At 35.7% G+C, this 22244-nt stretch overlaps 6 protein-coding genes across 6 annotated transcripts; 3 read left to right on the top strand and 3 right to left on the bottom strand.

The window, feature by feature from the left end:
* The first annotated feature begins 966 nt into the window (after positions 1-966).
* Positions 967-2603, top strand: MONOS_3771 (uncharacterized protein). Its single transcript, XM_067873793.1, has one exon. The coding sequence runs from the start codon at positions 1225-1227 to the stop codon at positions 2581-2583; it is 1359 nt and encodes a 452-aa protein (XP_067722390.1). The 5' UTR covers positions 967-1224; the 3' UTR covers positions 2584-2603.
* Positions 2604-3833: 1230 nt separating this feature from the next.
* On the bottom strand, positions 3834-11928 carry MONOS_3770 (uncharacterized protein). The gene is made up of 3 exons (XM_067873792.1): positions 11860-11928; positions 11686-11763; positions 3834-11638 (listed from the first exon to the last, which is right to left on the bottom strand). The coding sequence occupies exon 3, from the start codon at positions 11595-11597 to the stop codon at positions 4281-4283; it is 7317 nt and encodes a 2438-aa protein (XP_067722389.1). The 5' UTR covers positions 11598-11638; positions 11686-11763; positions 11860-11928; the 3' UTR covers positions 3834-4280.
* Positions 11929-11960: 32 nt separating this feature from the next.
* MONOS_3769 (uncharacterized protein) lies at positions 11961-13832 on the top strand. The gene has a single exon (XM_067873790.1). It carries the CDS (start codon positions 11990-11992, stop codon positions 13475-13477), a length of 1488 nt encoding a protein of 495 aa, XP_067722388.1. The 5' UTR covers positions 11961-11989; the 3' UTR covers positions 13478-13832.
* MONOS_3768 (putative cathepsin B9 cysteine protease) lies at positions 13773-15294 on the bottom strand. Its single transcript, XM_067873789.1, has 3 exons — positions 14840-15294; positions 14597-14759; positions 13773-14518 (listed from the first exon to the last, which is right to left on the bottom strand). Exons 1-3 carry the CDS (start codon positions 15274-15276, stop codon positions 14003-14005), a joined length of 1116 nt encoding a protein of 371 aa, XP_067722387.1. The 5' UTR covers positions 15277-15294; the 3' UTR covers positions 13773-14002.
* Positions 15295-15346: 52 nt separating this feature from the next.
* On the top strand, positions 15347-15706 carry MONOS_3767 (uncharacterized protein; the record flags this gene model as incomplete). The annotated part of the gene is made up of 2 exons (XM_067873788.1): positions 15347-15568; positions 15620-15706. 2 exons carry the CDS (start codon positions 15347-15349, stop codon positions 15704-15706), a joined length of 309 nt encoding a protein of 102 aa, XP_067722386.1.
* An 89-nt stretch (positions 15707-15795) lies between these two features.
* MONOS_3766 (uncharacterized protein) lies at positions 15796-18006 on the bottom strand (the record flags this gene model as incomplete). The annotated part of the gene is made up of 1 exon (XM_067873787.1): positions 15796-18006. The coding sequence occupies exon 1, from the start codon at positions 17971-17973 to the stop codon at positions 15796-15798; it is 2178 nt and encodes a 725-aa protein (XP_067722385.1). The 5' UTR covers positions 17974-18006.
* Between the last annotated feature and the right edge of the window lie 4238 nt (positions 18007-22244).

Genomic DNA, 22244 nt, shown 5'->3' with positions numbered 1-22244 from the left:
ACATTCAAAAAATACACCTTAACAGTCCTGCGGCCTGCTATCATTGACAAAAGAAAGCGAATTCGAAAAGAATCTCATTGTTGCCTTCTTCCCTGGATTCACACTCATCGCGAGCAGATCCAACGATATGGAGAAAGTTTAAGGAAGATGAAATAGACGTCGTCACATTTGTTCCACACACCGCACACATATCGCAGCCGCTGGAAAGAGGCGTGTTTGCAGTGTTATAGTCGGAACTTTCAAGCAATAACAGTTCTCCATCATCCACCTCCTCATCTTCAAAAAGAACAGCCGCCGCCGATGTGTTTCCACAAGCCCTTCACACAGCATTCACCCCATCAGTCATCAAAAAAGCCTTCAACAACAGCGGAGTCCTCAACAATTGATCTGGATCTGTGCTGTCGAAGCTTCCTCAGTCTTCTCAATACTTCATTCCTTCTCATTCACATTGTTTCGACTTCTTCGGAAAAGAAATATTAAAAGAAAAGCTTCTTGATGAATGGAATGACTATAATAAAAAAAAAAAACAAGGTGATAATTGAAGATATTGAGAGAAAGAAATTGAAGAAATTGTTGAAAAGGAAAAGGAAATTGAAGAAGAGGAATTGCTTTTGGAGAAAAAAGTGAAAAGGACGTTCAAAAAAAAAAAGAATGATGACGATGAAACAAGTTATGAATTTGATTCCTTTGAATGTGAAAATGGAAAAAGAAAAGAAAAAAGAGTAATTGATTCGAGTTTTGTATTTTTTGACGTGTTTTTAACTTTTTTCTTTTCAAAAAAATTTTGGTTCCAATAAAGAAAAAAGTGCCAAAAAAAAAAAAAAAAAAAAAAAAAAAAAAGAAGAAGAAGAAGAAGAAGAAAGAATGAAAGAAAGATAAACAGAAAAAAAAAGAAAACGAAAAGAAAAGAAAAAACACAAAATAATCAACAACACATCACATCAATAATCTTGAAAAAAACAAAAATTTTTTTCTCGAAGTCTGTTTTTGTTTTTGGATGTTAAAGAACAAATGAGATGAAAATAATTGAAGTTTTGTTGATGGTTTATTGTTTTGCGATCAAAGAAGAATTATGTGATAATTAAAGCATTTAAGATAATTACTGTCACATAAAGTTTTTGAATTGAAAAACATTTTGATGTATTTTGATAACAGAAGCAATATTGACAGGCGCACAATACATTCAAGGTGGCACCATAGATTGAAATCTATCTGATACATATAATGAGAGTAAAGATCTATTGCTACCGAGAGAAAAGAACATCATCAATAATGCAACAAAGTACTTTCCTCTTTATTGCGACTGTGCTTGTGCTCACTCAAGAAATTGAAAACTCTGGCTTGACTGAAGTTTATGTTAGACAAAGCGGAGGAGCACGGAACGATGGTTCTTCAGTTGATCAAGCAGTGAACAGTTTTTCAAATGCCTTGTCAAAATTGAATCAAGAAGGAGATAGTTTGACAATCAAAGTAATTAAAGATGCAACCCCACTTGATGCAGAAGTGATTTCTTTTGATAAGACGAAAATAACTATTGGAGGATTCAAAAGTGATGGAAAAGATAATGAAGAGGTTAAGATTAATTGTGAAGTCCCTGGAAATACCATGTCTTTATTGGAGTGCAAAAACACTGTTGAATATGAATATTTGGAGTTTATTTTCCCCATGTCTAATCCCAGCTGGGCATTCCTTATTTATGCTCCAGAGGGTTCATCATCACTATCCATCAACAACTGTCGATTTGAAAGATCCGCTTTTCAATCACAAAGAATTGATCAAATAAAACATTTGCATAACACTCCAAAAGTTCATGCACTGGTTGTTGTGGACACAGGAAAAGTCTATATCGAAAATGTTACATGCACAGATGAATACAACACTGTTTTGTTTTCTGCATGTCCATTTTATATCTCTGGAGCAAGTGAAGTATCATTGAATGGCGTGGACATAAAGAAAGTGAATTTGGAGATTCGAGGAGCAATTTACATATCTGATAGAGAAAGTCAGCCGGCTAACATTACAATTGATGGATTAACAGTGAATGAAGCAAAATCAGAAGATGGAGAGACAGCTGGTGTGGAGATGTGGGTTCGCTCAAATGTTTCTGTCGTTTCCATTGGAAGAAAAAGAAAATGCACATTTAAATCTTGTACAGCCCCAAACGGAAAGTCAGGCGCACTGTTCATTGACTTACCAAAGGCAGCATCACAACTGCAGCTACCATCAGCAAACAATCTTGAAATTGACAGCTCAAACACAGCAAATTCATCTGTTACTTCATTGTTCATTATTGCTCCTGATATTGAAGAATTCTGCAATCAAGATAATGCATTTGAGTTTGCCAATGATTACAATGATTCTAATGCAGGGTGGATAAAGGCAGCGGCAGATTCAAAATCAGAACCAATAGACATTGTTGAGAAATACGTGAAGAAACACAATAATCCAAAAAACGATCCAGCAACAGAAGATAAAAAGAAATCGAACGTTGGATTGATTGTTGCAATTGTTGTTCCGATTGTTGTCGTGATTGCAATTGCAATCGTGGTGATTGTCATTGTGGTGAAAAAAAGAAGATCTTAATTCAACTTAATAAAAAAAAATGTGGTATTTGAGTTAAAATCCAATATCCGCATCCACAATGAGTAATATGTCCAATCTTTTGTCCAACCAAATATCTTTATAATTGTATATCCATCATCATTTTTTCTCAATTTTTTTTCTTTTTTTTTATTTCAAAAAAAAAAACATTTTCCTCATATGTCAAATAAGCCTGACGAATGCTTTGACTCATGAAACATTTTTGTGTCAAACCATTCAATTTCTTTTCTATTTTTAGAAATACTTTTTTTAGAGATGATGCATCTGATATATTTCCAGAAGAAAATTCAGTTTCAATGATGTGTTGCTTTTTCCAAGTATACTCTTTCATTTTTAAATATTCATTATTAAAAAATTGTAATCCACGCTTTCATATAACATTATTCCACATTCTTTCACTTATCTTCAAAAATAAAAGAAATCTTTCTGATTTCTTCCAACAACTAAAATTAATTTTCTGTTATTGAAGAGAATGAAACTCTTGGAAAGTTCAAAAAAGCATAAGTTTAATATATATTTATTATGAAAAAAGCTCTTTCATGTTCAACTGAAGAATGCTAAGAATCCTATAATGATATAGATATTTTCATCGAAAAGTTATTCAACTGTTATAGAAAATTGAGTGAAAAAGAGGATTACAAAAAGTGTAAATTTTCAATGAAAAGGATTATAAGATGTTATGATAGTTGTTATTGAAAATGAATCGAACGTTCATGCTGTGTCATATAATAATAAATAAACTTGATCAATTACGAATTCGTGGAAAATGCGTGTCCTTCAAATACTTCAAATCAAATATTTATCCCAACCAAATGACTGTTGTTGTGAACGCTCGTTTGCAATGTTTTGAAATGACTAAATCTTCACAGTTCTTCTTTTGCCATCTCAGACATTTTTCCTCTTTTCGCATTTGTAATTCATCCAGTTTTTGTTGAAATAGTTGTTGTGCTTTAAATATTTCTTCTTATCTTTTCATGATTTTTCAATTTTCATTCATTTTATTGACTCCCAAAGATGGAAGTATTTTTCTTTCTTTCTTTCTTTCTTTCTTTCTTTCTTTCTTTATTTCTTTATTATTTTGATTTTATTTTATTTTTTTATAATTTTTATCTTTTTTTTTTTTGAATTTTCGATTTTGAATAAATTATTATTATTATTTTGTTTGCAAAATTTTTTATTCGATTGCAAAAATTCTCATTTTGAACAACATTTCCTGTATTTTCAAAATCTAAAAATGTGTGATAAACTCGTTTAAACAATAATTTGAACTGAAAAAAAGAACAATATCAAGCTGTTTGCAATTGCAACATGCTTTCAACAAGAAAAGCCTCACATTATAAGAGAAAGGATTTGATTTTGCGATTTACACACAAATTAAAAAATTAAATTAAAATAAAATAAAATCTTTTGCACAGCCACGTCAAACAAGAGGAAAAACGAAGAAGTTATCATATTCACATTAATACAGCAAAAAGAAAATAAGAATGCATATCTATTTCTGTAAGAATAACACAAAGAAAGCAGACTTTTTATTAATAAAATAATAATAATAATCATAATTCAACAAGTTCACAAAATAATAAAATATATCAATATAATAATAAATAATTATTAATCAAATTTTCTTATTTATTCTTTCTTTCTTTCTTTCTTTCTTTCTTTAACTTTATTTATTCCCTTTATTTTTCGTCTGTGTCTTCTTCGTCCTCATCCCAATCGCAGTTATCTCTCAGCCCAAAATCGACTTCATCTAATTCTTTTGTCTCAGATGCACCTGTCTCAGTCAATCTCTGCTGAATTGTCTTCATTCTCGTCCACCTCTTCTTCTCCATCCTCCTCTTCCTCATCCTCTTTCTCTTCTCTTCTTCTTCTTCTTCTTCTTTCCCTTCTTCTCTCTCTTCTCTTTCTCCTTCTCTTTCTCCCTTTCTTAATGCTCTTTCTTCTCTCTTTTCATTCTCATTTCTCTCTTTTCCTTCTGTTTGTGGATGAAACAGATGATATTTTGAGTGAGTGAATGGCGATTGAGACAGAAAAAGCTGATTGGGCTGATGAAAAGAATGAAAAAGAGAAGAAGGAGAAGAGGAAGAGGAGGAGGAGGAAGAAGAAGAATTTGATAAGTTAATATTCATATCAGCTTTTTCAATGGAAAGTGGGTAATAAAATGAAGAAGAAGAAGAAGAAGGGAAAGAAACGGAGGGAGAGGAAGAAGAAGAAAGCAATGGAAGAGGTTTCGGAGGGGGAGGGGGAGGAGGCAAAGGAGGAGAAGAAGAGAAAAAGGAAGAAGAATGTGAAGAAGAAGAAGAAGATTGAAGAGGAAAGCAACGAGGAACAGATTGAAGCGAATATTTGACTGTTTCTGCTTCATCCAAAAGGAATGATGTTGGTGCTGACAAGCTGACAGAAGCGTTTCTATCAAAAGAATTGAATGAAGAAGAAAGATCAGAAGAAGAAGAAGAAGAAGAAGATGATGATGATGATGAAGATAAAGGCAAAATCATTTGTTTTACAGGAAAAGAAGAAGAAAATGAGGAGGAAGAAGAAGAGGAAGAAGAAGCAAAAGAAGAAGAAGAAGAAATGGCATTCAGAAACGGAGGGATGCTGAGCTGATGTCTTTGGGGGTCGTCTTGTGAGAGAGGAGAGTCGATCAGACAGAAGTCAGAAATGGAAGCAGATGAATGGCTGTACTCTTTCTGGCTGAGAAATGAAGGAGAAAAGGAAGAGGAAGAAGGAGAAGGAGAAGGAGGAGAAGGAGAAGGAGAAGAAGAAGAAGATTGAAAAGTTTTATTTTGTTTTCCATCATATGGATGAAGGACAGACATGAATGTGTTGTTTGCATTGCTTATCTTTTTTGGTGAAGCATTTTCTTTTTCATTTCTTCTTTCCTTTCCTCTTCCTCTTCCTCTTTCTTTCTCTTTCTCCTTTTCCTTTTCCTTATCATTTCCTTTGGATTTAATAATATCCTTCTTATTAGTAACATCATCTTTGTTTATTCTTGTTTGATTTTGAATAGAATGTGCTTGCGAATGAGTAGAAGAGGAAGAAGAGGAAGAAGAGGAGGAAGAAAAGAAAGGAGAAGAAGAAGAAGGAGAAGAAGAAGAAAATGAAGAGGAAGAGGAAGAGAAGAATGAAGAGGTTGGTTTACAATAAGAGAAAGAGGAAGATGGCAATTGTGATGGTGGAAGTGAATGTGAATGTGAATGTGAATGAAAATATGAATGTGTTTGTGAATGTGTTTGTGAAAGTGTTTGTGTTTGTGTTTGTGTATGAGGATGGGTCTGTAAATGAAGAATATTATTATAAATATTATTAATATGATAATTTTGATTATAAAAATGAGGATGAGGTGAAGAAGGAGAAGGAGAAGAAGGAGAAGAAAGAGGAACAACAAAATTAAGAGGCGTGTGGAATGAATGTGCTGGTGGAGGAGAGAAAGGAGAAGGAGGAGGAGAAAGAGAATGAAACATTTCTCTTCCTTTGACAGTGTTGTGGAATGAAGAGGAGAATATAGAGAAGGGTTTGTTTGTGATGGAAGAAGAAGAAGAAGAGGAGGAGGAGGAGGAGGAAGAGGAAGAAGGAAATGAAGAAGAAGAAGAAGAAGAAGAAGGTGGCAGTGAATGTGATCTTCCTCCTCTTTCTCGTTCTGCTCCTCCTCCTTTCATATTTTGTGTTGTGAATGTGAAGGTATTATTATTATTATTATTAGCGCAATTCATTTGATTGAATGAGTCAGGCGATGAAGTGTGAGAGGAAGGAGGATGATGAGAAGAAGGAAGGGTGTTTTCGAAGAGGGTGAAGTAGAGGGAAGAGAGGAGGGTGAGGAAGGAGGAAGGGGTGGAGACAAGAGAAGGCTCAGAGATCGAAGAGAAAGAGGAGAAAGAGGAGAAGGAAGAGAGAGAAATGACTTCATCAGAGGAGAGAGAGAAGGAGGAGAGAGAAGGAGAAGGAGAAGGAGAGGAAGAAGGAGAGGAAGAAGAGGAAGAAGAAGAAGAGGAGGAGGAGGAGGAAGAAGAAGAAGAAAAGAATGAAGAACCTAACCATGCTGAAGAGGAAGAAGAAGAGGAAGATGTTGAAGATGTTGAAGAAGCAGAAGAAGGAGAATGAGAAGAAGTAGGATGATCAGAAGAAAGTGAATGAGAACGAGAATGCGAATGAGAATGGAGACGAAGAGGAGGAGGAGAAGATGAATGAGAAATATGAGCATTCAACAAAAGAGGAGAAAGAGGAAAAGAAGATGGCTTCTTCTCAATCATCGAATGATGCCTTTGATGATACGTGTGTTTGCGTTGATTATTCTTTTGGCTTTTGGAATTATAGTTTTTATCTTTGACTTCATCTTTCTCTTTCTCTTTCTCTTTCTTTCTTTCTTTCTCTTTCTCTTTCTCAATATTTTTCTCTTTATGTTTATGCTTATGCTTATGATGCTCATGTTTTTTATGAGCTTTCTTTCCTTCTCTTTCATTCGGTGCATCGCTCAATGACAATTGGGCAGACACAAAAAAGGGAGAGAAAACAGAAGAGGACGAAATTGAATGAGAATGGTGTGATATTCGATGACTGCATTCACATTTATCTTCATTTGTGATGTCCTTGTTATCTTCATCTATTGCTTTTGATTCATTGTTCTTTGTATTATTTCTATTAACATCATCAATTTCCCTATCTTCGCCTTCTTTCTCTTCCTTTTCCTTTTCCTTTTCCTTCTCCTCCGTCTTCTTCTCTTCCTTCTTCTCTTCCCTCCTTCCTCCTCCTCCTCCTCCTCCTTCTCTTCCTCTTCCTCCTCTTCCTCCATAGCACAGTCTATTTGACACAATCTCTATCTTCCTTCTGATCAACATCCATTTCTTCTTCTCCTTCCTCAGCTGGCTCATCTTCTGTGTAATCATCCTCATCGCCTCTTCTTCGCTGTCGACATCACTCGAATGCACTGTCTGGAAGGAAGATGTCTTTGAAGAAGATGATGATGATGAAGAAGATGATGATGGAGAAGGAGAAGGAGAAGGAAGAGGAGAAAAATGAGAACGAGAAGAACGAAAAGAAGGAGAAGGAGAAGGAGATGAGACTTCAACAGCTGATGTCAAAATGGAAGAAAAGGAGGTGTTGTCAACTTCTGCTTTATTTGATGAGGAAGAAGAGGAAGAGGAAGAGGAAGAATTAATAAATTCAGATTGAATTGCATTAACATTAACATTAACATTAGAAGAAGATGAAGGAAAGGAGGAGGAAGAAGAGGAAGAAGAAGAAGAAGATTTCAAATAATTTGCAGGATAAGAAGTATGTTGTGATACAAGCGATGACAGAAAACCAATCAACGAAGTCTCATCTCCTTCTGCTTTATCCACTTTTCTGGCTTTTATGCTTCTTCCTCTTCTTCTCCTTCCTCTTCTTCTCTCTTTTCTTCCTCTTCTTTCCTCTTCTTTTCTCTTCTTCCTCTCATTTCTTTTCTTCTCCTCCTTCTCCTTCTCCTTCCCCATCATCTTCTTCGTTTCCTCATCATCTTCATCACATTCTTTTTCTTTTTCTTTTTCTCTTTCTTTTTCTCTTCTTTCACTTCTTTCACTTCTTCCTTCACTTCTTTTATTCTTTTCATCTGATTTTTCTTCATTGAATGAATAGCAAATAGGCAAAGAAGAAGAAGAATTCGATTTTTTTATCACATTCGAAGAAGATTGGCAAACAAAGAGAGGAAAAGAAGATATTTCTGTTTCTTTTTTCTTTCCTTTTGTTTTTGTTTGTCTCAATTTGTGTATGTTTTGTTGGGCGTATGAAAAGATCGAAGGATAAATCAGATGAGAAGAAGAAGGGAAAGAAAAGGAATGGGTGTTATTGGTAGTTTTAACATCTTTAATATTAATATTAATATTAATATTATTATTATTGTTTTTATTCATCTCTTGATTCTCATTATCTTTATTTGTTCTGTTTATGCTATTTATGCTATTTATATTGCTGTTATCATCTTGTTTGTTCAGTGCAGATGAAGAAGGAGCGATTGCATTGTCTGAAGAGCTTCGATGGAGAAGAATTGGCATTGTGGGAACATGTGGATGGAGAGAGGAAGTGGGAGAGGAAGAGGAAAAGGAAGAAGAAGAAGAAGATGATGATGATGAAGGGGAGGAGGAAGAAGTCGTGGAAGAAGAAGAAGGAGGAGGAGAAGAGGAAGAGGAAGAAGAGGAAGAAGAAAAGGAAGAAGAAAAGGAAGAAGAAGAAGAAGAAGGAGAGGAAGAAGGAGAATGAGAAGAAGACAATGATTGAGGAAGAGAAGGAGGAAGAGAACAAATATTACTAACCGAATTATCACAAACAATATGTGAATTATTTGCATTTTGGTTGGTTGTATTCAATGAAGAAGAAGAGGAAGAAGAAGAAGAAGAAGTAGAAGGAAAAGAAGAAGAAGATGTTGATGACGATAGAGGTAGATGATCATAAGAACGAAACAAAGAGAAAGCAGAATTAAGAGGAGAAGGAAGAAGATGAGATTGCTCATTCATCATTTGATTATGTTGAATATGTTGATGTTGAGAAAGTTTAATGTCTTTTGTTGTAAAAGAAGAAGAAGAAGAAGAAGGAGAGGAAGAAGAAGAAGAAGAGGAGGATGAAGATAAAGAAGAAGTGAATGGGCGTATATCAGGACAGGAATTGAAGAGAGAAAAGGGAGGAGGAGGAGGAGATGCTAATGAGGAAGAAGAAGAAGAAGAAGAAGAAGAAGAAGAAGAAGAAGAAGAAGAAGAAGAAGAAGGAAGAGGAAGAGGAAATAAAAGATTCTGTTGTGGATGAAATGGAAAAGAAAGAGAAGAAGAAGAAAGAGAAGAAGAAGAAGGGAGAGGAGAAGGAGAAGGCGGAGGAGGAGGAAGAGAATCAAAAGGAGATGGCTTTGCTGATAATTTTGGCTGTTGAAGACGATCAACAGAAAATGGAATGCTAATTTTTCCTTTTCCTTTTTCTTTTTCTTCTTTTTCCTTCCCTCCTTCCTCTTCTTCTTCCTTCACTTCTTTCAATTCTTCTTCTTCTTCTTTTGTTTTCCTTTGCATTGTAATCTTTTCAGTCATTTTGTGTTTGCCTATTTCTTGTTTGTGCTCTTTCGCTTCGTTCCTCTTTCTCCTCATTTCTTTCTCTTTCTCCTTTTTCCTCTCTTTTTCCTTTTCCTTTTCTTTTTCCTTCTTCTCTTTCTCTTTCTCCTCTTCCTCTTTCTCTGTGTTTGTGTCAATATGCTCCAATTCTGCTTTTGACAAGCCAAATTTTTGTGTTTTGAAGAGATTGAGAATGGAATCATGGCGATGGCGATGATTGTGCTCGTGCTTGCGATGATGACGATGAAGCTTGGGAGAAGAGGAAGAAGAGGAGGAAGAGGAGGGTGAAGAAGAAGAAGAAGAAGAAGATGATGATGATGATTGTGAATGATGTTTATCTTCCATTTTCTCCTTTTTCTTTCGATCTTTTGATTTCTTTTTATTCGCCTTAGCCTTCGAATTCGCCTTTTTTCCTTTGTCGTTCAATTTCTCTTTCTCTTTCTCTTTCTCTTTTCCTTTCCTCTTTTTCTTTTCCTTGCTCTTATCCTCGCTCACACCTCCTTTTCTTCTTTCTCCTTTTCTCTCTTCTCTTCCTTCTTTCCCCCTTTTCTTCTTTTCTTCTTCTTCCTTTTCCTTTTCCTTTTTCTCTTTCTCCTTCTCCTTTCTCTCTTTCTCTCTTTTCTCCTTCACTCCTCCTTCTCCAATCGATTCAGGCACTGGAGGAAACGGGATTTCTGGTGCAAAAGACGGAGTCTCCAATGAAAATGGCATTTTCCCTTTGGCTTTCGGCTGGGCAGAGAGAGGAGAAGAGAAAGAATACGACATCATCAGCTGCGCAGAGGCAAGCGCTTGGGTGAGTGTTTGTGCTTGGACGCTGTCATCAAATGAGGAAGAGGAAGAGGAAGAAAAAGAGGAAGAAGATGATGAATGAGTGGATGATTTATGAACAGGGGCAGTTTTGTTGAATGTGTTGTTGGTCTTGCTGATATACTCAACAATGTCTTCAGCCCCTCTTCTTTCCTGAATTTTCTCCTTCTTTCCTCTTCTTCGTCTTTCCTCTTCTTTCTCCTTCTCCCTCTCCCTCTCTCTTTCCCTCTCCCTCTCCCTCTCCTTTGCCTTCTTTGTATGTTTTTGTTCCATTTGCTCTATTTTCTGAAGTGCTGTTGTCCTGCTTCTGTCTTTCGCTCCTCTCCCAACAGCCAGCTCAACCAGCGTCTTCTTCTCCTCTCCTTTCGCATAGCACTCTCGTTCTGCACTCAAATCATCGCTCATCCCTCCTTCTACACGAAACACACAGCTGTGCAGCGCTTCTGCAATGCCTTTCTCTTTCCTGGCTTCCTCCTCCTTCCTCTTCTTGTCCTCTGCCAACAGCATTTTCTGATAGCATGTTGCTTCTTTCTCCTTTCTTCTTCCTTCTGTCGGGTCAGCTGTGTGACTTGCTCTTTTCGTCAGCCTTTGCCTTTCGCGTTCTTTCTGCTTTTCTTTCTGCTTTTCTTTCTGCTTTTCTTTCTGCTTTTTCAGAATGCTGAAGCGAAGTGTCTGCTGCTCTGCTTTTTGGATTCTTTCCTTCAGTTTTTCTTCCTCGGCGGTTAATCTCTGAAGAATAGCTAATCTTTTCATTTCTGCGCTGCTTTTTTCTCTGGTTTCGGTTGGAATTACAGCAGACTTTGGCCGAGTCTTTGACGCATGCTTTTCAAAATACGGTTCATTATGATGAGTAATTGTGTTTGCTTGTTTCCTTTCTTTATTTCTCGCTCTTGGAAACGGAAAAGGTGGATTAAAAGTTCCATCCAATTGTTTTTCATGCATCTTTGCATGTCTTTCTTTTTGAGTTGGTCGAATTTTTTCTTTTCCTCCTTCTAATTCCATTACAAGTCTTCCAGTTGAATCAATTGCGAATCCAACGTATGATGCAACTTTATTCACAGGGGTTGGAGGCCTTATAACCTTTGATGATGTCATATGATCTTGCGACTTTTTATCAGTCATTCTCTTTTTTATATCCACAAAACAGATATTTAACGAAATGGCTAAAAGAAGAGTCAAAACAGTAAAAAAACACGTTGTTACAGCAAACATCAAAATTTGTAAAATGGAGGTATTGTTGTCCGATATAAAAGGAGCTTCAAAAGATTAACACTTCAATTTTGCTGCCCTAATAAAATATTTATTGAAAAAATGGAGTAATTTTGAATTTAAACAAAGTTCGTTTTCGGAAATCATTATTTTATTAACATGTTACCAAGCAAACTTCCAACTATCGTTCTTGCTATCTTTTACAACTATTAAAAACGAAAATGATTTTTGTTCAAAAAAAAGTAATGGTTATGCTGTAGGAATTGAAAGTAATTATTTTTTTAAATGAATTGATTTTTTTTCTTATGACCGAAACTTCTTTTCCTCTTCGTGAACGCAATTATCCAAAGCAAGTTCAAAAAAAACATGCTACGTTAACGGAGGCACTTCAAGCTGCTCAATTAAGACGAACAGAACCATTAAGAAATGATTTCTCTTCAGAAAATGAAGATATAGATTATTCACATGTTGTTCATACTCCATTATCTGTTCCGATGGAAAAGTTTGTATTTATCCCTACCTCTATTCTTAAAGCGCATGGCGTGAATCCTAGTGATTCTACGAAGATAATTCAAACTCCACCCTCAATAATAACTTCAGATCTTCCCTCCCGATCTCGCTTATCTTCACAGGAGAATTGCTTGAATTTTTGTAGTGATTCTACGCACACGCTTGGAGCTAGTTACAATCGCTCATTTGAATACAAACAAAAATATCAAAAATTGCGCAATCCTGAGATGTTAAAGGATTTATCAAAAGATGAAAATATTTCTACATTATATGGAAAGCTTCCTTTGAGTTCAAAAAAGAGTTCACATTCTCTTCCTCCGCCTCCGCCTCCTCCAACTCTTTCCGATTTTGAACGATTTTTTAATCAAAATCCAGAAAAGACAATACATCCACCTTTTCACATGACTTTACCTCCTGCACCTGCCCGCCCGCCAACTTTTTCGCCTCATGGTTTTCGCAATTCTCCCATTTTATCAAATTCTATGATGAAAAGTCGATCTGAAAATAAGCGAAATCGCATTTTCAGTGTGACGAATGCAGATGAATTACCAGCTTTGCACAGCGACGTTGGAAAATGGAACCCGTTTCATTCTTCTCCCAACAAAGTTTTGGCAAGAAAGGTGTCCTCAGCTTCAGTGGAGCAGCAAATGCCTCCTTTTCCAAGCGAGCCTTCTGATGCAGAAAGCAAAAGGAGACATTCAAATGAACATGAGCAGACTTTTATTGAACAGACTCATTTTGAATTGGCCCATTCGATTTTGGAAGAGCTAAGAGCTTCTCATCGTGCTGCCTCGACCGTTTCTCCGCAAAGCCAACTGCAAGAATTGCAGGAAGCTCGTTCTTCGTCACAGTTGCCTGTTGTTCCTTCTCATTCATTGTCATCATCATCATCATCATCATCTTCTTCTTCTTCTTCTTCTTCTCTTGACGAATCTTCTTCTTCTTCTTCTTCTTCTTCATTGTCATCATCATCATCTTCTTCTTCTCCTTATTCAAATACTGCTATCAATGCCACTTCTTTAATTGACATTCCTTCGTCTCCTTCTTCCCACTCCACAACGTCACACAACACAATGCATTTTCCACGCTATCAATGCTCATCGTCTTCTGCTTTATCTGAATATTCCTCCTTTTCTAACCCTTCTTTGCCTTTTTCTGTGTTTTCACCTCCGCCACTTGATGACCCTGCTTTATTGCTTGATGAGCCTAACAAAAGCTCTTCGTTTGTACTTCCGCCACAGGCAATTCAGCATCCTGACGACATACAAGATGGCAAAGAATGAAATAATATAAATAAAAAATCACTTCTTCGATAAATTGTTTGCATGAATAATAGAGAAACTTATGAAAATTATTCTCGTTGCGGTTAACGGAAATGAAATGTTACTAAAACTGTTTGATTAAGCTGACTGTTTGAAACTTTTGGTAACTTTTGTATCTTTTAGTTAATTAATTCATCAATTCTTATTATTGTTATTGCTCCATTATCTAATTTTTTTGCTGGGAATGCATTTTCATATCTTAAAAAATTACATTTTTTTTTTGGAAATAAATTGATTGATAAAAAATGAAAAAGGATGCACTTCAAATATGTCTTACGATCGAAGATATATTGTCTAAAAGACAGAAAACAACATGTACTTTTCTTTTTTCAAGAAAGGACTGTTCTTTTCAAAATTCAACACATGAAAGAAGAAATTAAGTACAAAAAACGTTTTTGAAGTGAAATAACTTTAAAAACAAACAAATAATAAACTTTCAAATATAATAACTTTTAATTTTTGAAGCATCACTTTAAATTGCTTGTCTCAATAATATGTCTTTTCTTTTTTTCCAATTTTTCTGTCAACAGTTTTTGACAATTTTGGCATTCCTGTATACACATCAGATTCTATTCCACATTCGTTCGATCCTCTTTTGATTAGTAATATTCCATCCATACCGAAATCAAGTCCCCAAGAATTCACAATCGTCCAATAAGGTACACCTTTTTCTTTTTCATCTGTTTTGAGCTCCTGCTTTGCATCATGCCATTTGTCTTCTCTTTTTTCTTTGCTTTCTTTCTTCTCTTCTTCTTCTCTTCTCTTCTCCTCTTCTGTCATGGGATGCTCGCTTTCTCTCCACACGCCCCATCCCACAATTTTTATTGCATGAAGACCTTGAGCTTTTCCTGCAACATGTTGATAAACACCTCTTCTGTAAACGGCCAAATCATCGTATGTTGAAAAGACAGCTGTAACTGGTCCATTTCGCATGATTTCTTGTTGAATTGCTTTTTCATCCGCTCGTATCTTATATCCAGAGACAGCGTAATACTTATCGTTCTTTGTTAAAAAATAAATGAATTTCATCGAATTTATTAAAGGGAAATTTGTAATAAACAATAAAAATTCTGAACAAACCTCATAATTAATCGATGCATTTCCGCTGCATGTGCGATTGCATTGGGGAGTTGGCCAAGTTGAGCAACCTGGATGCTTGCAAGTTCCCATTAAATATGGAACACATTGCTCAGTAGGTATTCCTTTCTGTTGGAAATATGAGAAAGCGGTTGAGGACCAACCACTGTATATACATATTTTAAAACCAATCCATTTAAACATTTTTATTTGTAATTAAAACTTTAAAGAAAAATGTGTTTAAACCCTCCGCAACCATATGATCTTTTATCACAAGAAGTGACATCCTGCCCTGAAAGCCATGGCTTTTCTGAACCATTTGAGTGTATGCAAAAACGGTCTTGCAAGACTTCAAAAGAGCACATCGCCCAGCAACTTCCGCAATGCCCTTGATCATAAATATGGCCTATTGTTGGGCAACTTGACCATTGCGACCGAGAATCAAATTCCTCTGGCACTTGAAAATCTTCATTTTCATCTTCAAACGGAGTTGTGAAGCTATTAGGGTTATGCTTTGCAACATTAATTTGCCGGAATTCTTCTTCGCTCATTCCTTCAAATCGAGGATTAATTCCAGCAGTCCACGAAATTCCGTTTCTTGAATTTATTTCAAGTGCAAGTTTTCTCAAATTCCATGCAAATGCAGTATGCAAGCTCAAACAAATAAAAACAATCATCGCCATTCAGTTAAAAACTGAATTAAAGGACTTCAACCCTTAAATAATTTTTTTAAATTTCGAGATTTGATTTTCAATGAATGCAACGGTAATAAATTTAAATTCAACAGAAAAACAAGAAGCAATAGAAGCTCAAGAATACTTGGCTATCCCCATTTATGAATCAGTCGATAATGTTCAACAGGAATTATCAGATTTGTATGAATCAATAAAAATTCAAAAGAAAGAAAATGAACAATTCAATGAACAGTTACTAAAAGAATTCACAGAAATATCTGACGAAAGCGATCATTGCACAGTTTGAATTAAAAAGTTATTTGTAAATTATTACACATATTTCTCAATTTAGTCAAAAGTGAAAGAACTCAAAGCGAAGATAGAATTGCTGAAGGAACAATGTCCAACAAGAAAAAAAGCATCATCTGATCAATCTTAAATACTTTGTTATATAAAAATATTTTTTGAGCATACTTTGTTTTTTTTTTTAATTTTGTGAAAAATTGTCTGAATTCGCAAAACTGAATCTTAAGTTTTATGTAATCTTGATCTAACCAAAGATACTGGTTGAAGAATACCAGTTGATTGATGAGGAGGACTACGAGGAGGTTTATCTTGCTGAGCGCCTGTTTCCGACATCCTTTGCGATTTCTTCCGAAGCAGAGGAGATTCAGAGATTGGCTTTGATGTGCTAGAGTGATTGAGGTGTTTTGACGCTGAAGAACGATGACTAATTGGTGAAGATTGAGGAGACTTGTGCATTGTTGTTATCTTTTTCACAGTATGTTTGATATATCCGTCGCCTTCTTCTTCCTCCTCAATCTCTTCGATCACGCATATTCCCGAATCTTCCCCGTTTGGATCAGCAATAACTGTTCTTGTCGAACGAAGCGTACGAGGCGAGCCAGAAGGCGAGAGTGTGCCGAGAAGGCCAGAAGATTTCAGAGGAGAATTCGTCGCAGCCACTTTTGGTGAATTCGAAGCTGCGCTGCGGCTGGAGCCGAAAGGCAGAGGAGAAGACGTTGTGCGAATGCTGATTGGAGTATTCCGAGAATGAAGAGAAGAAGGAGAGCGCATAGAATTTGAAGAAGAAGAAGAAGAAGAAGAGGATGGCGATGATGATGAAAGCAGTGGGGTTGTGCGATGTGGTGAGCGAGACGGCGTTGATGTGCACTGGCAAACAGTCTGCTTGGGCTTAAAAGTCAGCAGTGGCGATGGAAGAGATGAATCAGATGCAGAAGATTCTTCAGCATCTTCTTTAGCATACTCCTCCTCTTCCTCCCCCTCCTCCTCTTCATCTTCTAATCTGCCTTTGTTCTCTCCCTCATCCAGGTCTTCATCTTCTCCCCTCATTTGATTTTCGTCTTCGTATTCGTCTTCGCCTTCACTTTTATCTTCATCTTCTTGTCTCTCTTCCTCATCTTCAAGTCTCCCTTCAGCTACACATCCTTCATCTTCCACTGAATCTTCACTTCTTTTGTGATCAGCTTCTTCATCTTCCTCCTCCTCCTCTTCTTCTTCTTCGCTGTGGTTCTCCTCATCAGCATCTATTTCTCTCTCTTTAATAACATTTCTTTCGCTTGGAAGTGAATCGCGTGCTGTCCTATCAGATGGATTATACACTTTCCCATAATCTCTTTCTTCATCGAATTCTTCTTTTCTTCTTGCGCTTCGTTTATCTCTTGTCGAATGACGGCTTTTCTCTGATGCTGGTGAATGATAAGCACTTTCTTTTCTTGATCCTTCAAAAAGAGACGAAGAAGTTGGTTGAATTGGAGTGTGAAGTGACGTCATTGGAGCACCTGTCTTTGCTCTTGCAGCAGCGGCAGAAGAAGAGTGCGGAATGACCGGGTGTCGAGGTGGTGATCTCAGTCGAGGGGAAAGGGGAGGGCGAAGAGAAGAAGCTTCAGTTGATTGCATCGAACCTGAAGAAGAAGGATAAGAACTTGAAAAAGACGGAGACGGTAATATAGATGAAGAAGGAACACCCAACTGATGTGAAAGTGTTGACGTCGGATAGAATGATTTCGCTTGTGGTGACATTTGACGCGCAAGAAGAGGACTTGACTGCGGTTGAGAGCGCTGAGGAGACGAAAAAGGAGACATCTCCTTATAAAAAGGTGTTTCGTCAATTCTTTCGGATTTTTTTACAGATGGAGTTGTTGAAGAGGACAACGCAGACGAAGAACCAGAATGAGCGTGATGTGATCGTGACGTTCTCTCTCTTGGAGTTGAAGATGTCTCCGTATAATTCTTTTTCTGTGGAGTGTGATGATGCCCTTGAAGATTTCGGTTTTTTCTTGAACTTCTGGGTGTTTTTTCAATGATGTCTTTATTATCATCTTCATATTCCTTTTCTTGTGATGTTTTAATTCTTTCATCAGTTTGTGTGTCAAATCTTCTATTTTGTTCGTCCTCTGCATTTTTATTTTTTATTGTGAAATGGATTGTTTCCTCGATTTCTTCTGTTTCATCCGGTTTTGTTTTGTGTCTAGTTGTATGACGATGTTTTCGATGTATTGTTTTTACGGGAAGAGATCCAGCTAGGCCTTCCTCGACTAAATTTGATGCAATTCTATAAGATGTTCTTGAAGATTGAGGAGTCGAATTTGAAGGTGTCAGCACAGCGGACCGTTGGGTATGTGGTGTTTGTTGCTTTTTGGTTCTTTCGTCTGCATCTTTCAAAGATCGTGGTGTTGTTGACATAAAAAAACTTCAATATTTATTGATCATACCCATTTATTATATATGAAAAGTTTAAATTTTTTGTGATTTTCATGAAATAACGAATTTTAAGTTTTGCACAAAGAAAAGACTTTTGTGCTTTTTGACATAACAATTGATAAAAAATGTGCAATTATTATAGAATTTTTCACAATCACATGCAGTTTCTCATTTATTCACATTTTCAACTTTTTTTCTTGAAATTTGATATTAAAAAAAGGAAAAAAAAATTATCGACAATTAAGCCTCTGCGACACAAAATTTTTGTATGTGATTTGTTAGTCGAGCTGGCAGTCATCTGTCGAATAATTATTTCGCATTTAAATTTTCTATTTTTCGATAAAAATGGTTTTCTGTGTTTGATTTTAATTTATTCCGTTATCATGTTTAATATCAAGCTCAACAAATTTAAATAGCTAGATTATTTTAAAAATTTTGTATTAAATGAGAATTAATTGAAAAACAAAAAATATTATTCCTGTTGATCAATTTTAAAATTCATTTCCTCTACGTGTTTTGATTTGTTTTGATAATCATGCTTTATCAAGGGAAAGACACTTAAAGTTCAATTCACCTCTATGATTTGAATATTGATTAACAAGTTTATTTGTTCTTTGTGTTCATCATATTTCAAACTGAATGCATTTTGGACAAGGTTGCACAATTCGTGTTTTTGTCTTTTCATCAGGTTTAGAGAATTGAATAACGTTATAAATGGAGCAAATGATCACCAAATTTAGCTTATTGTTTGAATTCAGCGATTTGTTTGAAAATATAAACCCCAAGGATGTGCTCTTTATGTACGCGACAATGATAAAGCCATTCAGAAATTTGAGTATTGTTCTTTTTCAAGATGTCATTCTTCTTCGACAAGGGTGAGAGGAATAGATGCTTTGAATATCGTTAAATGCGTTGTGCTTCATTCTTCAATTATTCGCAGTTCAGCAAACGTTCGTACGGATAATGGAGGTGGAGGAATGATGGTTGAGAATATGTGTGCTGAATCGATGGTTGATGATTGCATCTTTCAAAACTACTCATCGGACAACGATGGAGATTCAATTGAACTCTATTTAACGAAAACAGAAAAACAAAAAGAGTATGTATTTTGTTCATTTTTGATCACAGTCAATCAAATGGAACAGGAGATGTGCGAGAGGAGCAATTGAATATTGGAGTTGCACTGATCAAGTTGTCATTTCAAACTTCCAATTTTGCACATTCTATTCAATTCTTTCAGGAGGAGCAGTTGGTCAACAATTAACTGCTAAGAACAACGGAAATTAGTTATTTTTCTTATTTTTCAATGATAGCACATGAATGAAAGAAGGACATGATGAACTTCTTTGCAGCTCATCAACATTCAACGTCGATTCGAGTTTCTATTTAACAAGGAATATTTTAAATGGAGTTGGTGCAGTTCCGGTTTCAATAGTTGATAAGAGTGAATGGCTCAGAATATAGTGGAAAAGTCAGATTTGTTTCCTCAGTGCAAACACAACAAAATGCCAAAGACACACGTGCGTGTGGAATCAATAAAATCTATCCATTCAACACCATGAGTCATTACAGCACTCAACTTATTCTTAAATTTGAAAAAGATGTTGAGATTATCATAAGAACAGTCACTGATGCAAAAATCGTGAAATGTGGTGTTTTTCCTTTTTCAATTATTGGCCAAAGTGATTTGAGTTCAACGGCTCAAATAAATTTTGAAGTCTTTGCTATATCTCTTTTTTCGTTATCGGTAGGTGTATTGTCTCTGAGTGACTTTACACTTTTGTATAACTCTTTATTTGCAAATAATCGAGCATAAAAGTTATTTGAGATAGCCGAAGCCGGAGAGCTGAGTTTTTTCAGGCCAAACATATGTTTTAGATGAGAGCATTTATTGAAGCAGGTTTTCAACACATCTGTTTGAGCAAATGTGCTGAGTTGAGACCTGAATTCGAAGAGATCTGAAGCCAACAGCAGCAAAATCATTAAAGTCTGAAGAGGGTGTTCGCCATGATGCAAAGCAGCAGTGCCGATGTTACACTTAAAGAGGAAGGTTCCAGATGCTATCTCGATGCCCACCTGTAGGAGATACGACATCCACCGGAACGCCGAAGACGCTGCCAGCGGACCCACCGAAAGATCAACCACACACATCCCCAGCGAATCCCACTTTTCCTCAAACACATAATACAAGTTGTAGCACGTTTTGAAAATCCGTTTCAGTTACACGTTTGCAAAATCGCATTCGTCCCATCCCGCAGAGCTATTGACGGCACACTTTACTGCGGAACAACCGCCCCTATTGCAACAAACTCGTCCATCCTCTCTCTCTTCCTGTCCGAGTTCAAATTCTGCAATGCTCCATCCGATGCTAAACTCCCGCTCCCACCCACGCCCCCTTCTATTCTCTTCTATCTCCTCCCAAACAGCCAATCCCTGATAACGTGATGCTCATCGTCACGTCCGGCTGTATCATCACTTCCACAATTAACTTCTTCACAATGCGCTCCCGCTCTGCACACAGCTCCATCAGCTTCTGCATCACTGTCATCGTTTCCTGTTAATCTTTCCTGCTCTCAAATGTTCTCCCAACAATTGCCATCACATATTTTGGAATATCCAATTCTATCATCAACTAATTTTCGTTTTCCAAAATAAAGTATTATTATCGAATTCAGTTCTTTTTCTCACCTTTCACAAATAAGAAAGGTTTTTGTTAAAGAATTATTTCTCATATTTATTTATCAATTTAAACTTTATGATATTTTTTTTACGAACAATTAAGAAAGCTCTCATTAAATCATGGAATCATCCACGACATATTTTCTTGTCCATCAAATGATTCGATTCTCCAAAAGTTTTTTAATTTGTTTAAGAAAATAAAAACGGATCAAGACAAATGAAATTATAAATATTTATTCCAACAACTCATTCTTATTGTTAGTCGATATATGAAGTTTTGTTTTGGAAAGCAAAAGAATAAAAACTAGAATATTTCTGTTTTCTGAAATTACAAAAAGAAATAAACACAAACTTCAAAAAAACAATAAGTTTCAACAAAACATCCAAGTTCTCTTTCCACATGAAATTGGAAAGACTGACAATTAATGAAGAAAAAATCATCATTTTGACTTTTTTAATAGCTCGACTGATCTTTGTCAAACGACTGATCTTTGTCTTCGACTGATCTCGACAAAGATCTGTCGATAACCCATATAAATGTTATTCTTCATCTTTTTCCTGGAAAAAATTTTTTTCGAAAAAAAATATTCATTATGTAAAAATATTGATGTATAAATAATAATGAAAAATATTTTTATTTAATTTCGTTCTCTTTTTCATTTTAAAAAAACTGATCAAAAATAAGATAACAGTTTTGTCGGTCGACTTGTCGAGAGGCTTAAAAAATGTCGGTCTGTTGCAGAGGCTTATCGACAATAAAGAACAATATTTTTTTAATTTTTGAATTTTGCTCCAAGTGTTGTTTTCTTTTGTTTTCAACATATTTCAACATAATGCAGGGTGATATATAGAACCGAATATTTTTTGGAAAACCCGAACAAAAAATAAACATGTTTAATTATGTCTATTGCTTTTTGATTTCGATTTTAAAAAAATATTAATAATAAATATAATCAACAAGCTCTCGTTTCACAATTTTTCGAGTATTTCTTTCTTTTTTTCCATCGTCAGAAAAATCATCATTATAAATTTTCTATGAATCGAATTTTCTTTTTTTCGGTTTTTCATCTTCAAACAAAGCCTTTTCAGTTTCTTTATGCTCTTTTTAATCAATTTTTGACTCTTTTCTTTCATCCTTTTCTTTTTTCTATTCTATTAAAAATTCTTCGTCAGTGATTAATTTTCCAAAATAATCAAACCTTTTTGTTCTTTTCTTCAGAGAAAAGGAAGGTTTTTTGGAAGCATCGCTAACACTTCATGCAACTGATTACACAGCATAACGCTCTTTACAAATGATGATTTGATTGTTGAAGTCATCAAAACGGTTTGCAAAGCTTGTCAGACCACATTATTTTGTGCTTCTCGTCACAAAATAATTTAAGAACATGAATGTACTTCATAATTAGCATTAATAGTTTTTATAAATATGGCAAAGACGCCACGATCCAATGTCCGTGCGATGAAAGTGGTGTGGGGAACGAAGGAGACAACGTCTATTGAAGAATCAGCAAACTTCTTTCATAAGTCTGGCAGTACCCTCGAAGAATGGGAATCAAGAAGTAGAAGGCACAGTT

Source organism: Monocercomonoides exilis, assembly GCF_001643675.1.
Source record: "Monocercomonoides exilis strain PA203 chromosome Unknown scaffold42-869251, whole genome shotgun sequence".
NCBI lineage: Eukaryota > Preaxostyla > Oxymonadida > Polymastigidae > Monocercomonoides > Monocercomonoides exilis.
The sequence above is the reverse complement of the archived record's forward strand: the minus strand, read 5'-3'. Positions and strand labels throughout refer to the sequence as shown.

Coding starts and splice junctions, on each gene's coding strand:
- MONOS_3770 (XM_067873792.1), bottom strand. CDS start 11,597: ATGACTGATAAAAAGTCGCAAGATCATATGACATCATCAAAGGTTATA.
- MONOS_3769 (XM_067873790.1), top strand. CDS start 11,990: ATGACCGAAACTTCTTTTCCTCTTCGTGAACGCAATTATCCAAAGCAA.
- MONOS_3771 (XM_067873793.1), top strand. CDS start 1,225: ATGAGAGTAAAGATCTATTGCTACCGAGAGAAAAGAACATCATCAATA.
- MONOS_3768 (XM_067873789.1), bottom strand. CDS start 15,276: ATGGCGATGATTGTTTTTATTTGTTTGAGCTTGCATACTGCATTTGCA. Junction 14,760..14,839: donor AGATCATATGGTTGCGGAGG/GTTTAAACACAT, acceptor ATGTATATACAG/TGGTTGGTCCTCAACCGCTT. Junction 14,519..14,596: donor ATGCATCGATTAATTATGAG/GTTTGTTCAGAA, acceptor TTTTTAACAAAG/AACGATAAGTATTACGCTGT.